The sequence below is a fragment of the Protopterus annectens genome, chromosome 7.part0 (assembly GCF_019279795.1).
Source record: "Protopterus annectens isolate FY-2018-M chromosome 7.part0, PAN1.0, whole genome shotgun sequence".
NCBI classification, from domain to species: domain Eukaryota; kingdom Metazoa; phylum Chordata; order Ceratodontiformes; family Protopteridae; genus Protopterus; species Protopterus annectens.
The window spans coordinates 1,710,013,690-1,710,032,617 of record NC_056739.1 but is presented as its reverse complement, the minus strand read 5'-3'; the positions used below and the strand labels follow the sequence as shown (position 1 = coordinate 1,710,032,617).

Here is an 18,928-nt window from a genome sequence, read left to right as displayed (position 1 = left end):
TAGATCACTAGTGAAAACCTCCAAAACAATTATGAATTGAAACTAGCCTCTGAAACAAAGGGAAACCACAAAGCCTTCTTCAGTTACATCAGAAACCTTCATGGCAATTAGTACTTAACGGTTTCACTTACACTGATCCTGTTGACTTAGCCAACCTGCTAGCAGGTAGGTTCAGTGCAAACTTCAGCCCCTGCTCCCCCCAAAGGCCCATTCAACATCCCCAATACTTGTCCCACATGTCAAATCTCCATAGATCAAGTGTTAAAGGCTCTATCTAAGGCAAAGAACACAGCTTCCATGGGACCTGATAGTATCCCAGACTGTATTCTGCACCATCTCCGGCAAAAACTGGCTTCACCATTAAGCACCCTATTCAACCACAGCCTAAATACAGGCTTCAATACAGCAGAGTGGAGAACTGCCATTGTCATCCCTTTGCACAAAGGTGGTGCCACTACTGACCCTGGAAACTATCACCCCATTAGCTTGACAAGTCTGTTCTGTAAAGCCATGGAGCATATTATTATGGATCTCATAAGCAAGGACATAGGCAATCTCCAAGCACTTGACCCCACCCAGTTCGGATTTGTCAAGGGCAGATCTTGCCTGTTGAAATGGTTGACTTTTTTGAGACTGTCACCAAGGCTCTGGATGAGGGAAAAGTCAGTATACACAGCTTTCCTGGGCTTTACCAAGGCCTTTGACACAATCCCCCACTTGGGCACCATCAAAAAGTGAACACAACTTGGTGTAAACCCCTATCTCATCAGGTGGGTGCCCAGCTGGCTCACTGATAGGACCCACAAGGTCAAAATAGGTGCCTCCACCTCCGATAGTAGACCTGTCACTAGTGATGTTCCCCAGGGATCTGTCCTGGGACCTCTACTGTTTGGCATCTACTTCTCACAGGTCCAAGTAAAGACAAAAGGCCTGTGGCTGACCAAGTTTGCATATGGCTGTATGTTGGGTGGTGGCATTGGCTCCCCAAATGATGTCAACATACTGCAAGAGGGTCTCACAGCAACCAATGACTGGTGCCAAAGTTGTAGCCTTAAGTTAAATGCAAAAAAAAATGTATTATCATACCATTCAGCAAAAGCATGGTCCCTGCTGATTACCACATCAAAAGCAACCCCCTAAGCACACAACCTGTGGTGAGATATCTGGGTACTCAGGTTGACCACAATCTCACATTCGACTATCATGTGGCAGCAGTGGTCAGAAAAGCCTTTTGCTTGGTTCATCTCATAAGTAAAGGGATTGCATTCAGAAAAAAAAGAGGTTATTACCTTTCTGTACTCCTCCCTCATTAGGCCTATAATTGTGTATAATGCCCCATTTGGTATGTACCTCTCCAAACACCTGCACCAACTGGAAAGGCCACAGAAATACCGCACAAAGAGAATCCATGGCCTCCAACACCTGTCCTATGTGGGCAGCCTCAAATCACTATCACTCTACTCGGAATCATACAGACTGCTCAGAGATGATCTGTGTCTTGCCTACAAGGCAGTTATGGACCCTGCCCTATTAGAGATGCTCCATATCCATAAGTCTAACTCCTCACGCATTGCCCGCTCAAAAGGCCTAAAGCTAATATGCAACATCAACAAAACCTGCTGGAGAGACAAGTTTGTCTCTCAGAGGCTGCCTCATCTCTGGAATAGACTTCCCATACACGTCAATCAGAGTACCTCGCTGACCCTCTTCAAGCGCAACCTTGATGAGTGAATGGGAAACCAAACACTTGTCCCAGGGGTTCCACCTGGGTCCCTCATTGACAGGGGCAACAAGTGCTGACTAAGGTTTCTTTTTTGGTGGACAAACTCTTAGCTAGGTTTGTAAGGGCCTCAGGACCATTAGCCTAGTAAGCTCCTATGATCCTATATCCTATGATCCTATAATCTCCCATTTTGCATTGCCTGTATGCTACAGAGAGAGCTCATACTCAGCACTACATGTAATACATGCACTGATCTCCTATCTGACAATGACTTTTTATGATATAACATGCATAGACAACAGGGATAACATGGAGTATCTGGTATGTATTCATCTTATATCAGGCCACTTCCAGCTCGCTCTCTATGTAATTGCAATGTAGGAATTTCACAGACTACTTAAATTTTCACTTTCTGCACTGGCCTATAAAATTCAAATTTAACTCTCCAAAACATTTAGGCACAGTGCCATGATCTTAGGATTTTACTTAAAGTTTTGCATTTCTAACTTTGGGCATTTAAAGTTTTTTGTTTCTTTTTTTTAAGAACTCTATTGCAACACACACCTTTAATAATCAGTGCAATTGACCACATAATGAATGAGTACAAAATAAAAACAATAAACAATGACCACCAGAATAAACACTATTGTAGGTACATGCCCTGGGATTCCAAAAGGTTTACCACACTTCAGAAGCCTTTACTCTGAAGGCTTCCACAGTGAGGTAAGTCCAAGCAATTTATTGACATGTTTGTGTTTGGGTACTAGTTGAAGTTGGCTGAATTATTGTCCTTCATTGGATATTGCCCTGTCAGCAGATGGAGTTCTTTAAAGAAGTGTTTTGGCTTTCCTAGGTTTTCTTAGTCTTGTGATGGAAGATTTTATATCTTCTTATGAATAGTTTAGGAAGGTTGCATAGGAAGATAAAGATGGTTAATTTCTCTGCTGTAGGGTTATGTTTCCATCTGTTCCATGCTTCATCCTTATGTTTGAGTAGATACTTAAGTTCTGGGGTAAGCAAATCCATTTTGATGGGTTTATGGAGTCTTTCTTAGTTGGAGAAGGGTTTTGATGAGGGTAATGGCTGCAGTGGCTGCAGTGCTGGGGTCCTCAAAAGAAAGAGTGGGTGACAAGATGAATGTTTTCTAGTGTTTTTATGTTTAGCTACATTATGTTATGTTGTTACATTATGTTATGTTATGTTACATTGCTACTTTATGTTATATTGTTATGTTATGTTATTACATTATGTTATGTTGTTACTTTATGTTATGTTACATTACGTTTTGTTATGCTATGATACATTATGTTATGTTGTTATGTTACTTTATGTTATATTACATTTTGTTATGTTATGTTAAGTTGTTACATTATGTTATGCTATGTTACTTTTATTATGTTATGTTACATTATGTTATATTAAGTTATATGTTATGTTACGTTACATTTTATGTTACGTTATGTTATGTTATGTTTTTGCTAGTTTTTGCTTTAAGAACTACATTTCTAATGAAACAAACATTACTATAATGTCATCTAATATAATGAAGCTTACCTCCACCTCCACCTAGGATTCTGCAGTTTATAAAGTACATTAAACAAGGCTTGCAACACTTGCAAATCTTCATGTCAAAACAAGGACAACTTTCTGCATAGCCAGCAAAAGGATACTGTATCTTCTGTGTCAGGTGATCATATCTGGAGATCATGACCGTGCAGGCTCCACATCCCCCTCCCCCACAGCCATACTTGGTCCCTGTGAGATATACTGTGATTCGACAGTTAAGGAAGGAACACCTGGAAAGGCTAGCAATAATAATCTTAGCCATTTAATGCAATATCAATACAGGCTGATTGAATCATAGTTGTTTTACAATGTAAACCACCTTACTAAGACACTAATCATAGGAAAATCACACATTATTACATTACAAGTAATTGCTCTATATTCTGTACTGTATAACATCATGCAGTATAACTCTGTATCATATCTAGATAAACATTAGAAAATAGGCTTTTTAAAATAAAAATCAAAGAAAATGCTAGACACTCTGAGTTCAGCGGGGTTAATCAGGGTACTTGGAGACCCAACTGAAAAATGAGTTAGCCTATTAAATGCAAAAAATAAAATATTTAGTGTGCCAGTAGGAAAAAATGTCTTGTCCTGATGCACACACTCACACATACACACACACACACACACACACACACACACACACACACACACACACACACACACACACACACACACACACACTTCTGTTCAGATAACAAAAGTAAATAAAATCATTCCAGAAAAAAGAATATCAGATTTGATTTTTTTGCATTATTTTTATCCCCATGGCAGCTGATCACCAATCCTCCATATGATTAGACATTACATTTTCCAAGAGGGGATCATTATCCAGGAAGCTATGGGAGAGCTTTATATGCTCATTTGCATCCCAGGAATGGCAGTATCTTTATCTATGGCCTATTCCCACTCCTGAAGGTGATGTAATGACTTGAGCACCACAAGGGTCACCTATACTGCTCTTTCCATGAATGCATGCACCCACACATAGGCTACCATCACTGACTTTAGTGGACACACCCGTGTCTTCCCTGTATTGCATTCCTGCATTATGACAAGCCTCCTCTTTACAGCATAGGCTATTTTACTGGAGACATGGCACAAAACAGGCAGGAACCAATGCTCTTGTTTGCAAAACTGGTATGCCCCTCCTCCCTACCTGCATCATTAGGCACCTGCTCATCTAGGTGAACCTGCATCTCCTTGGCTGTAGTCAGAGCATTATTCCTCTACAGGACCAATGCAGGCTACATCCAAGTCTCTTTAATGTAATTACTGAGCTACGATGATGCAGTTATTTTAGAGAGTGAAAGAAGTAATGATGGGACTAAGCAAAACAAGTTTTCCATTTTAACATTAAACTAAAGGATCTTGCACATTCTTTTTCATAGATTAATTTAAATTATCTTTGTAATTTTAACAGAAGTTTCTGTGTGTGTGCGCATGTGTGTGTGTGTGCGTGTGTGTGTGTGTTTGTGTGCGTGTGTGCATATGTGCATGTGTGTGTGTGTGTGTGTGTGTGTGTGTGTGTGTGTGTGTGTGTGTGTGTGTGTGTGAGGGGGGGGTGTATGTGTGTGTGTCAATCTCTGTTTTGTGCATATGTCATTTTACATGTGTCTGTTTGTCTGCCTGAGTGTGTTTGTGTTCAATTTCAAATCCAGCACCAACTTTCAGACATTAGACACAGGAACTATTTTAAATCAAAAATATCAAAAATAATATTTACTAATAATAAAACAAATATAAAATAGCTTAACAGGGAGCCCATTTAAGCACTAAAAAAGCCTTCCAGTAATATTTCTTATCTGTTCAGATGTTTTCCTCATATTTTTGGTCTGTTCCTTATAAAATTTGTGGTTTTCTAGCAAATAATTGAGGATTGAATTCACTAAATAATGACATATATTTATGTTTCAAACTTTGTATCCTTCAGAAAATGCATAGTCACATAAATCCTATTATTCCAGCAATATTCTAAGTTTATAACAGCAATATTTAACATTTTCCCCTATTTATGCACCTTTGTCCCCTTCATTACTTTTGTTTTTGTCCAGACTTCTTGCACTAAAAGGTTGAGAGGTATGCTTCCAGGATGGGTATAGCAGGCATGTAATGGATCTTTCATGGGTGAGGAGGCTCTCCATCTGTGGTGTCAAGACTCATAGTACTCCTGGATGGTTCATTATTTCCCTTTAATACCTAACCTGTTGAGCTTTATTGTTGGCATAAACTATATTATTCTGCATTACTACACTGCATTCTAGGAGTGCATTAAGTTGCAGTAAGTAACTCTTTCTTCTCAGTGGTAAATAATGTAACATGTTATCCTGTGTTATAAAACAGAATTACTCACTCAGCTGTTATCATTGAAGGAGCGGGAATGAAATAAAGCAAGAAACCAAAAGTCAGTAACATTATCCAGCCTGGTTGTATAGAAGGATGGGCCCCTTAATGCTACTCCAGTAAATATATTACACTTAGTAGAGGAGCTTCATAGGCCTACTATGGGGCTTCATAGGCCTCATGAAAGCCTGGATGAAGAATGCTTTTTATTTATTTATTTTATTTATTTTACATTTGTTTACTGGGAATGTCCGTCTGGGCCAGGAGCCCATTTTCAGTGGAGGCCCGAGGAGAAAAGTTCCACAACAGAAATACTACAAAAAAAATACAAAAATACAGGGAAGGTAGTTGAACCAAAAAAAGTATACAAGAGACTGTAAATAGTTAATGACGGTATTTAAAAATAATAAAAAAGATGTGGTACAAGATAGAGAAATACCATACATAGGGTTGCAATGTCATACAGCAAAAAAGAAGAAAAAATAGAATTTTAATAATGAAGAATAATTTACAAATGCATAGAGTCATCCTTTCAGTTACTATACAGTTCATTGGCCATGTCATAAGCAGAACTGTGGGCAGTGTATTGAGAATTTGCATTTCTCTTTGATATAATACAAGCAGTAAGTAGATAATAGGACAACAAGGAAGTACGGATATTGAGATCTAAGCAGGAAAAAAGCCTGGATGGATTTAGAAGTAGTAGGTTGACAGGAGATCTATGGGTAGTACAGGAGCACAGCTAGTTTTTGCTGAGGTAGTCACGGAGGAGTGATTTGAATTTGTGAGTGTTAGTGGTGTTCAGAATTTGTTATGGGATAGAGTTCCATATTTTGGATATTTTGTTTGCATATAGATTCTCCAATGGTATTATTGGCTTTTGAGACTTTTAGTAAGAATTTCTGAGATGATCTTAGAGTTCTGTTGTTGGTGTATAGTCATACCAAGTCTTTGAGTGTACTGTTGGCCATTAATAGGATGTACAAATTACTTGTTTGTGTATATATACTTACAGCACACACATTTCCCACATATAAAATTGCCCTTCCTAGCAGTCCTGAGGTGCATTGTAGTCTTAGGTTGTTCTTTATAACAAAGTGACTGCTTCAAGTTATGGCATATCATATCCAAAAGATGGTTTGTTAGTAATTATGGATTGTAACTCAGGTGCATCTTGTAAAATATGCCAGTGTTTGTCAATAATACATCTAACTTGATTTGTGTTTTTATTATATGTTAGCATGCATCGAGCGTTCAAGATTTTATCATTCCTATTGTAGGAAGTAAAAAAGTACATCTAGCTTAAGTTGAACACAATTGTCTAACCTCAGCACATATATCATCTACAGTTTGGGTAGCATAACCCTATTCTTAAACATGATGGTTATACAAATTCTTTGAGCGTTGAGTTTTCAGATTGGTAAACAGTGGAGTGGGCAGTAGTTAGTTGGTTTAAGTGAAATAGGTTATGTAGATAAATCCAGTTTAGCTGCCATAGTGCAGAGCAGTGGTGAGTTCTATTAGGATGATATGAGGACCCAGAGTGGTCATATGCATGAGCTGCAAAGGATGGCTCATCCATTCTGTGAGGCAGATGAGTTTCAGCCCACCATGTGCCTGCCACCTGGTGGAGAATGATGGCAGAGGATGCATTAGAAAGAAATAGATGATTGACTTTGTAGCATGACAAGCTTCTCACAGCATTGTAGTAGGATTCAGATTGTGTGTGTGTGTGTGTGTGTGTGTGTGTGTGTGTGTGTGTGTGTGTGTGTGTGTGTGTGTGTGTGTGTGTGTGTGTGTGTGTGTGTGTGTGTGTGTGTGTGTGTGTGTGTGTGTGTGTGTGCGCACGCATGCGTGTGTGTGTGTGTGTGTGTGTGTGTGTGTGTGTGTGTGTGTGTGTGTGTGTGTGTGTATGTGTGTGTGTGTGTGTGTGTGTTTGTGATATAGGATATGAAATGACAAAAATTATCAGTGAAAAGCCCAGCAGTGAAGGAGCAGTACTGTAATACACAATATTACCTTATGTTGCTATAATTTTAATACACAATATTACCTTATGTTGCTATAATTTTAATACACAATATTACCATATGTTGCTATAATTTATACAGTAATGCATTTTTCTGTAGAGCACGTCACATAGATAGTCATACATTTTTCAGTGTGCAATTATATCAGTAAAATAGACCTAACTGGACTTCTGCTATGGTGCTTTATGGAGAAGAGTATCCATCAGGTGACTCCTATCAAGAATTTGTGAAAATTGGCTGAAAGTTAGTCTTTATCTTATAGTAGTCAACTGCAATGTTTATTGGTAGATTACTTGTCCCACATAATTAAAAATAGGCAAATAAATAAAAATAAAAAAACAAGTAATCAAACAGAGGACTATTGAATGTTGGGAATATTAGTCAATTACAATGCTGATGGAGAAAAGGAAACCACTATCCTCAACAAAAGTTAAGGGGATATTCAAATCCAGTGATGTTACAGAGGTATCATTAGAGAAAATTTTAGACAAAAGTTCAATAATAAACTAGATGAGTTCATTAATGAACCATTTAAAGAGATACTAATATTGATGATATATTGATGAACTATTTAAAGAAATACTAATATTGGTGATATATTGATGAACCATTTAAAGAAATACTAATTTTGATGATATATTGATAAACCATTTAAAGAGATACTAATATTGATAATATATTGATGAACCATTTAAAGAGATACTAATATGGATGACATTCTGGAAGGTGGTGCTGAAGATTTAGTAGCTGTTAACAAGCTGTTTCCTGTGGTCCACATTCCATTAAACACCAGTGCTTAACTGTGACCCTGTGCAAACTGGGCTCCTGGGTTGAGTCTGAAAAAGAACCACGGAGATCATTGTTCTAGCTTGGTAAACAAATACAAATAAAATAAAATTAGCTATTAAACAATCATTCAGATGCCATTTTAGGTTTGCAGCAGGAGAATATGGTGCAGAAGAAGCAGTTTCCTTGTATGAAATTGAACTTAGAAATGTTGGACGAGAAGAAATTGGATTAAGAGAACAGAAGGAATATACATGTGAATGGCATTCTTGAGAAGGAAGAGGAGACAGACTGTGGCAAAATTATGAAGAATAAGTTAATAGAGTGAACTGGCTCTCAGGGAAATCAATTTAAAGCAGAGAGAGCATAGAGGGTCATTTAGCTAGATCCAGAGGTAAGAGCCTTTTTATTGTTCTTTCAGCTACTCCAGTTAGGGGTTGCAACAGCAGATCATCTGTTTCCATTTCTTCCTGTCCTCTGCATCTTGCTGTGTCACACCAACCACCTGCATGCCCTCTCACATTACATCCATAAACCTTATCTTAGGCATTACTTTTTTCCTCTTACCTGACAGCTCCATCCTTAGCCTCCTTCTCCCACTATACCCAGCATCCCTCCACATTACATGTCCAAACCAATGCAATCTTGCCTCTCTGACTTTGTCTTCAAACCATCCATACTGAGCTGACTCTCTAATATACTCATTTTTAATCCTGCCCATCCTCATCACCCCCAATGCAAATCTTAACATCTTTAACTCTGCCACCTCCAGCTTCCATCTTCCTGTAGAAAAGCTAACATCATTGCATTTTATAAAAATGTGAGCTGTTGCATTGTGTGCAATTACCATCCAATCAGTCTAACTTTCTTGCTCTGCAAATGTTTTGAAAGATGCCTTTTGAACTTACTTGAGGTTAATCTCTGGTTTGGTACTGTACCAGATGTCTATCAACACGACTTTATGAAAAAAGAATCATTCTGCATCCACCAGTCTAATCATTTTTTAAAAGCACGATAGCCAATTTGTACATAACAGGGTGTTATTTTGGTATAGCTAGATCTTTCCAAAGTATCTGATAGTGTGCCATATTTGGTTATTATAAAATGTATGAAGAGACTTGATACTAATACATTTATATTAAACTGGAATAACTCATGACTTTATAAAAGGTAATTTAATGTAAAAAAATTGGCAGCCTTAATTCTTATTGGGCTGATGTTCAGTCAAGGGTACTGCAGATGTGTTTTATATATTGCACTTTTCAACATGGTATTAGACATTTTGCCAATACAAAAGATATTTGGATTGTAGCCTAGTAATGTGAAACTTGGCTCTAGGTGATGGTTGCTGCTGATGTGACATCACAACCCCATGTAGAAAATGGGAAAAACATGGTTAATTCTGATGCCAGTTTAAATTAGCAACTACAAAGATGATATCAAATCAGGATCAGTTATTAGTAATAGGCTCCTTATTGAAATTTCAGCCCTCAAAATGATGTGTGCTGACAAGCCTAAAAAAAAGACCAAAAACACAGGAGAAGAGTGAATTTTGAAAATTGCTGTTCTCCTTTAAACTTCTTTTTGCAGGGAGACAAGATCTCCTGGAAACCCTCACATCCCAGTAACTTAAGTATACCAACTCCAAGATCACCATACCTTGAGGGAAAAGGGAATGTTCCAAGAAATACAAGTAAAACAGCAAAAACAGTTGAGACAGAGATGAATCCAGTGGTATCGAGTAAATCAATAAGGAAACAAGAAACACATAAAGCTCAGTAAACACGCAATTTGTTCTGTTGCTAGTAAAAACTTTTATCTACACAAGGCTTCTTCAGGCAGTCTATTTACACACTAATTGTGAATAATTTAAATACCATCAGTTACAGTCACGTGATCAGTATACCAAGTCATATGATGAAATAGGTCATAAGAGAAAAAGGTCACATGATAAAGGTAAAAATACATATAAAAGTTAAATGTATGAGAAATGAATTAAAACTATGTAACAATTTTATATATATATATATATATATATATATATATATATATATATATATATATAAAATTCATGTATCTAAGTCATTTAAAACATTAAATTTAGACTTTCATATGAAAATCTTTAAGTAATAATTTTAGATAAATATTACCATTTAATCCAGGGGTACATGTGTTCTCAACCTAAGTATCCACAAAAATTCATCATCTCAATGTTGTGTATTATATTTCTACCACATAGTGGTTCATAGAATACCTGCAGTATACAAAATTTAACTCATGTTCAATGCCCGTATTTGCCTTATGTCTGTAAAGACCATTAGCAACTACTTCCCTCTTAATTTCAGAAAGATGGCTGCCAATACACTGTTTACATTTTTGGTTTGTCTTACCCACGTTGTATGACTTGTGTCACAGTTCCCTGACATCCTTAACACAAACTGTTGGCCATTAATAGGATGTACAAATTACTTGTCTGTGTAGATATACTTATAATACACACATTCCTACATCTAAAATTGCCCTTCCTAGCAGTCCTGAGGTGCATTGTAGACTTAGGTTGTTCTTTATAACAATGTGACTGCTTCAAGTTATGGCATGTCTTATACCCAAAAGGTGGTTTGTTAGTAATTATGGATTGTAACTCAGATGCATCTTGTAAAATATGCCAGTGTTTGTCAATAATATGTGTAACTTGATTTGTGTTTTTATTATATGTTCGCATGCATCGAGCATTCAAGATTTTATCAGTCCTATTGTAGGTGGTAAAAAAGTAAGTCTAGCTAAAGCTGAACATAATTGTCTAACCTCACCACATATATCATCTACAGTTTGGGTAGCATAACTCTATTCTTAAACTTGATGGTCATACTATCCAAATGACTGTTCATAACTTGGTCAGATGTATTGAGTCTAGCCAATCTCATAATTTGATTGTTCACAACATTATTGAACATTAACTGCAGGTGCAAACTACTCCTATGAAAGTATGAGTTATGTTTAACTGTTGTTCTATACAGTGTCATAGCAAGGGTATGTCATGGTTCTATAGATGGTAATATCACGAAAGGCAATGCTGTTAAGGGCAAAGTCTTTTTTTAAACTTAAGAAAATCATGTGTGTTTGAAACATACAGCAAGATTCTTTAAACATTTCAGTACTGCCCTTCCAAATAAAGAACAAATCAGCCACAAAGTGACAATAAAATACAATGTTGTCAATAAAAGGATTCTCTGAAGACAATATAAACCTACCCTCTCTTATGTACATGACAATGTTAGCATAGGTGTTAGCAATGGGAGTACCCATCACTACACCTCTAACATGCTTAAACAGTTTCTTCTGAAACAAAAAAACATTGTTTGTCAGAACTAGTATAAGCAGCTGGCATTAGGAGTTTATGTATGTCTGAGTATATTCAGTAAAGTCTAGGAGGTATTCTTTCACAAACTGTACACCTACATCATTAGGTATCACAGTAAAAAGGGAATCAACATCAAGAGTTACAAAGTGATGATTGTTCAACTTCCTTGAACATGACCGTGCATGTAGCTGTGATAAAAAGTCATTCATATCCCTAAAGAAGGTGCCACTGTGATCAAAACCTATCCTAAGCTGTGTTTTTAAACACTTGGAGATCATTTCAGTTAAACCAACCTCTAGCTGACCAACTGGTCTCAGCTGAGGGTTAGATAAAGATTTATAGATCTTAGATATGCCGTAAATGAAAGGTATCTTAGGGGCTTCAGTATAAAAATAGTCAAACAACTGAGTATGTATTATACCTTGACTCAACAGTGTCTGCAAAATATCTGTAACATGGTGAATAATTACTACATAATTTCATTTAGTAATACATTCAGAATCATGACAAGTTAATAACTCATTCATGGTCTTAGTGTAGTAGTCTGTATCAAGTATCACAACACTTCCCCTCAAGATAAGCATTTTTAATGGTGATATCAGCATTATTATCAGCATTATTTATTAGAGAATGAATAGCATTATGTTCATCTGGAGTGAGGTTGAAAAACTTGTTTTGTTTCAGCGTATAGTAAAGTTCATAAATGTTATGGAAGACGGCCCTTTCAAATGCCTGTATAATACTATTATTATAAGGTACAAAAGTGGTTGTACATCTAGGGAGATCAGTAGTTAACTCTTTGTTCAAGCAAAAAAGCATGTTTAAGTTTATAAAGTCCTCACAACATATTTAATTTCAGATAACATTTTAGCAACATCAGCAGTACATGCTGGAAAAAAAGTCAGCCCTTTCATTAAGATGGACAATTCATCAGTGGTTAAAATCTAATAAGATAAATTAAATACCAGTACTTGTTCCTTGTTTGGCTCCTTGTGAGTGGATGCTGCAATGAGCTCTGGTGCTGTTTGCTTGTATGTTCAATAACGTTGTGAAGAGTCAAATGATGAGATTGACTAGATGCAATACATTTGACATAGTCATGACTAGTCAGCCGGATAGTATGGCCACCGATTTTAGGAATAGTCATTATGCTACCCAAACCATAGATGACATATGTGATGAGGTTAGACAAGTATGTTCAACTTTAGCTAGACCTACTTTTTTGCCACCTACCATAGAAACTTGAATGCTCATTCTAAAAGCCCTACATGCATGCTAACATATAATAAGAACACAAGTTAAACATATTATTGATGAACGCTGGCATATTTTACAAGATGCACCTGAGTTACAATCCATAATTACTAAAAAAGACATCTTTTGGATATAAGAGATGCCATAACTTGAAGCAGTTACTTTGTTATAAAGAATAACCTAAGACTGCAGTGCTCCTCAGAACTGCTAGGAAGGGCACTTTTAGATGTGGGAAATGTGCGTATTGTGAGTATATCTACACAAACAAGACATTTGTACATCGTATTAAAGGCCAACAGTTTATCTTAAGGGCATCCGGGAATTGTGACACAAAAATATAGTTTATCTAGATTTGTGAGAACACTGCAAGTCATACTACATGGGCAAGATTAACCAAAAGCTTAAACAGCATATTGGCAGCCATCTCTCTGAGATTAAGAGGCAAGTAATTACTAGTGCTCTTTACAGACATAAAGCAGATAAGGACCACGAACATGAGTTTAAATTTTGTATACTGCAGGTACACTATGTGGTGGCAATATAATACACAACACTGAGCTGAATTAATTTTTGTGGATACTTAGGCTGAGAGCACATGTACCCCCTCGATGAAATGGTAGTATTTCCTAAAACTGTTACTTGAAGATTTGCATATGAATGCCTAACCCCTGGATTCATTAAGCTCTGTGCAGGAATAGTGCTATTCCTGCACGGAGCGGATCATGGCCGTATAGAGCAGCAGCACGTCTTGCATATTAATGAAGGCATGCTGCTGTATGCTCTACATGGACACAATCCATGTATGAGTGCAGGGGGGTGTCTGTGCAGTGCACAGACACTAAACATGCACCCTGTGCTCAGAAAGTGCTGTACAGCACTTTCTAAGCTGTACTGGCATAATAGAGTGTAGCTCTAATATTATGCCAGTATTTCAGTGTCCACAGAGACTGAAATGTAAAATAAATAATTTCAGTGTCCACAGACACTGAAATAAAACCTGCAAACAGGAAAGCAATACAGGGGGTGTGTCACAGCTTCTGTGACATACCCCCTGTATTGCTAAAGCACTATACAGCACTTTGGCATTCTGCCGAAGCAGGAAATGTGTGGAAATGCAAACTGTACCTCTCAACTGTACAGATTTTTGCAGAATGTCCAGATCTGCATACCTCTCAACCTCATAATGCAAAAAAGCTGGACAAAGCTTGACAAAATGGGGAGACAAATAGGCAAATATTTTAAAGATTGCTCTAATAAACTAAGTTGCTAGAGAATAACAGGGTTTGTCTCAACATACTGACTGATTTGAAATCTGAAACTCAGATGTTATGTCATTATTTAGTAACTTCAATCCTCAGATCATCCCAGTGATTTGCCAGGAAAAAACGAGGAACAACCTAAAAATATGAGCCAAAAATCTGGACATTCTGTGAAAATCTATACAGTTGAGAGGTATGTACCATGGAGCTTAACTCACAACTATCTTTGAAATGTGTACAGATAGTTGACTGATATAATTTGGTGTGTTCCTCCTAAAATGTGCACCTCCCTGACTCAACGGGACCAAACATTAAGATAATGCAAAACCTATGTATTCTATTAACTTTCTAAGTTTGTAAGAGCCATACACAGATAATGGTGCAGAAAGCAATGTGCAAACCCCTACAATAAATAAAAATAAAACACATATGTAATTTTTTTTCTGTCCACAATAAAGTTTAAGAGTAACTGAGCGGGAGTGCACATTGTGCAGCTATGCTCAGCCTAGCTTACACATCCCAGTGAGCTAAATACAAATATATGGCCAAAACAGAGCAAAGTGAAATAGAGTAGTGGTTACACCTGTCGCTTAACAAGCAGGCTTTTGCAGTTCAAGTCACCATTCATCTTTATATGTTACAAAAGCACGAAAATATATTTTGTTATCAGTAGGTAATGAATAATATATATATATATATATATATATATATATATATATATATATATATATATTTGTTAACCAGGGTAGTGTGGCAGGTTCAAATGTGAGGTGTCAGTGTAGTACAGATGTGAAACCCCAATAGAAACATAAGTGTCCCATACAGCATAGCCACAAAAGAATGTATTGTAATGAAAGCACATGGGGGATGTTATGGAAGGTAAACACACATATCATACTATGTCATTTATGAGGAATCAACCCCACAATGCTGATAGTCTGTAAAAGGAAAGCTGAACAATGCTAACCTGTGCTCAGCTATGCTAAGCCAGTATAAGCATTGCTTAAATGTAAATTCTAATCAAGAATTAATGTAGCTAAGTGGATTTGTGCACTGGTAAGCAGTGCTTAGCATCTACCCCCTCTAAGCAATGCTTATACCAGCTAAGTGGGTTTGTCTGGCACTTAGCTTAGCTTAGCATATTCAAAACCATCTAATCATGACAAAGGGGAGGAAATCAGCCATATTTAAACCTTGCAGGCAGGAATACAGCTCATAACCGTTTGTAGCTCCCCACTGTAGGCACTATGGCTGGTGTTGGAGAGGGTGTGTACTTTCGGGCACAGCGCTGGGGCATACAGGAGTCCAGGGTCATGGTTGGACTCCTTGTAAAAAACATGATCTGACACTGTTGCAGGACTAGTACCAGGGCTCCCAATACAAAGCAGCGACCTGGAAAAGTCTTGCCTGCAATCTCACCAGTGCCACTGGCATCCCTTGGAATGATGAGCAGGTCCAGCACCACTTTGCCGACTTGAAGCAGAGGAAGAGGGAGCTCTTGGACCACTGGGTCCAAGATGCATGGCAGAGGGATGTCCCAGGCATGTGTAACTATTAATATCAATAACAGTTTGTGTATGTGATAGATAGGTATGGATAAATGTTTCTCTATCTTCTTTACAGCTCCAGCTGAGTGGGCTGCAAACCAGGAAGCCCATGCAAGCAGGCTGCTAAGGCTGCATTGCGAGTCTGGTGAGTAACAATATAGCTTGTAGTATTTGTACCAACTAAATGTAAAGGAGTAGAACGTCACCTTGCAGTATGAAAAATGGGTATGGTTTGTACTGAATAAACCAGACAATATTACAGTAATAGTGTCATACAGGTTATATATAAATAAAACTGTAACTGCCTGTCAATAAAATTCAAAACCATGGAATGGTTGCGTTTACTTTGGTACTGTATGAATTGAAATGTGTACAGTTTATGCACAACAACTATAGCTCTGAAAGCATTAAACAATCGAGTCACATCTGACAAAGTTACTGCCTTTGTAAGACATGAGATTAACTGATATGAAATGTTTCATGCACCAAGATCTGATATCTGAATAGTAATGTTGTGTTAACTATTGTTTTTCACACTGTGCTATGTCAAAAGGTAGTATAGGAATGTATGTATACGAATGTCATAATTACAAGGTCAGATTGTGCAACCAAGAGGGTATTAAACAGAAAACATTCAGAAAGCATTTTCTTAACAGCTTGTTCTGATGAAACAGAAAACCTTTTTATTGTATTTTATGCACAAACAGGCACGGTTTGAATCCTGGGAGTGGTAGTAAACTGTATGCATAATTTCACCTAGGATTTTGTGAATATGTGTAGAAACAGTCAGGTAGTGTTAAAAGAAATTTCCTCCATAGGTCTGCCAGGTAAGAAAAAGTATAAAGTAGCTATAAGAAGGCTGTAGTTATACTGTGTCCAACGCCCATGGTCCAACCCCAAGTCTGCAAATGACAGCAAGATAAGTACATACACCAAGTAGTCTCCCCCCAAAAATGTTCAAGTGTGATGCTGTCACAGCTACTGGTCATTGCTGCAAACAGCCAGGGTTACTGATAGAAATCAAGGCAGAGCATGGCAGTAGTACACACACAAACACACAGTATGAGTGCACATATGTTACCCTGACTATGTGGATATGGGTAGAAACAGTCAGGTAGTGTTAACAGAAATCACCTCCACGGGTCTGCCAGGTAAGAAAAGGTATAAAGTAGCTACAAGAAGGCTGTAATTATACACTGTGTACAAACATACCACTGCCCAACCCAAGGCCATAGGTTGTTGTAATAATAGTGAATCAAACCAAAATCCGGCACAATAAAAGGTTGTCCAAAGTAGGCAAATAGGTTGATAGCAGCCAAGTTGGTAAAAAACGAAGATTTATTTTCCAACAGATAAAAACCATCAACAGTGAACATCAACGAATCCTTGGTACTCCGTTTAGTACAGGATGCAAAAATTAAAAAATTAAGCGCTTTTGTCTCCACATCAGGAGACTTCTTCAGAATAAAGTTTAATGAATAAAATTTGCCTTATATACATATTGCACTCCCTCATAAATCTATTTGATTGTTAATCAATTAAATTGTTAATCAATCAAATAATTTGTCCTGCATTCCAAACAATTAAAATGGACTAAACATCGTCTTGTTTAGTTTGTATACAAAATGCCCGTACTGAGCTGCAGTTACATTTAATAGTGTTTTAATTGCTTAACATTTAAATTTATGCAGTGATAACAAACAAAAGATTAAAGGCAAAACGCTAGTAAACAATGAAATTAATCATTTCTATCTCCTATTCATAAATGCAAGCCTCAGCTGTATTTATTTCATAAGACTAACACGTAGTGTTGTAAATCAAATAAGTTATTAACTTCCATAAAAAACTATGAGTGTGGTATATTATTACTTCTAAAATATATCATTTTAGAATCAAATTCCATAACCTTCTAGGTGTGTATTGATACACTAACTAATGTAATGAGTAACCCTAAAGCTTCACTTTGCGTCTTTCTTGTTACTTTTTGAGAACTGAAAATGTCTCAAGTAAAAAAGTTTAATTTTTAGTAGTAGGTGGTTGAGAATGACAAACCTCAAACCCACAGTAAACACATGGTAATTCCTATATAAAAATCCAAAAAAATCACATGAGTTGTTTTTTATGGAAGTTAATAACTTATTTGATTTACAACACTACGTGTTAGTCTTATGAAATAAATACAGTTGGGGCTTGCATTTATGAATAGGAGATAGAAATGATTAATTTCATTGTTTACTAGCGTTTTGCCTTTAATCTTTTGTTTGTTATCACTGCATAAATTTAAATGTTAAGCAATGAAAACGCTATTAAATGTAACTGCAGCTCAGTACGGGCATTTTGTATACAAACTAAACAAGACGATGTTTAGTCCATTTTAATTGTTTGGAATGCAGGACAAATTATTTGATTGATTAACAATTTAATTGATTAACAATCAAATAGATTTATGAGGGAGTGCAATATGTATATAAGGCAAATTTTATTCATTAAACTTTATTCTGAAGAAGTCTCCTGATGTGGAGACGAAAGCGCTTAATTTTTTAATTTTTGCATCCTGTACTAAACGGAGTACCAAGGATTCGTTGATGTTCACTGTTGATGGTTTTTATCTGTTGGAAAATAAATCTTTGTTTTTTACCAACTTGGCTGCTATCAACCTATTTGCCTACTTTGGACAACCTTTTATTGTGTCGGATTTTGGTTTGATTCACTGTTTTTGTGTCTTGAGTGTTTGGCTGGTTACTTGTTGTAATAATACCTGTAGAGTAATGATTATAACAATGATCATTTCAGCTGTGAGCACTGCAAGAATCTACATTTGTTAATTGACATCTCTCTTTCTCCCCTATCTTATCTTCACCAATAATCTAAACACATAAATGAATGGGTATGTTTTTCACCAAACCTACAGTTGGGACATGTGTCCTATTGTTCTACAAATATTGAAATGTTTACCAAGTAATGTTCCCTGTTCAAATACTATCATCAGTGGCCTGTTACTATCAATGCAACCTGCATGCCGGTGTAATGCCCACTGTGGTTCCATATATGCA

At 36.9% G+C, this 18,928-nt stretch overlaps 1 protein-coding gene across 1 annotated transcript in view; it reads right to left on the bottom strand.

Annotated features, from left to right (window-relative positions):
- LOC122807193 (aldehyde oxidase 3-like) overlaps positions 1 to 18,928 on the bottom strand; it is a 1,326,697-nt gene that overhangs the window by 1,235,403 nt on the left and 72,366 nt on the right. The window contains exon 3 of the mRNA XM_044078243.1: positions 3,394 to 3,490. Within this exon, the coding sequence (XP_043934178.1) occupies positions 3,394 to 3,490 (97 nt within the window). The remainder of the gene's footprint in view (positions 1 to 3,393; positions 3,491 to 18,928) is intronic.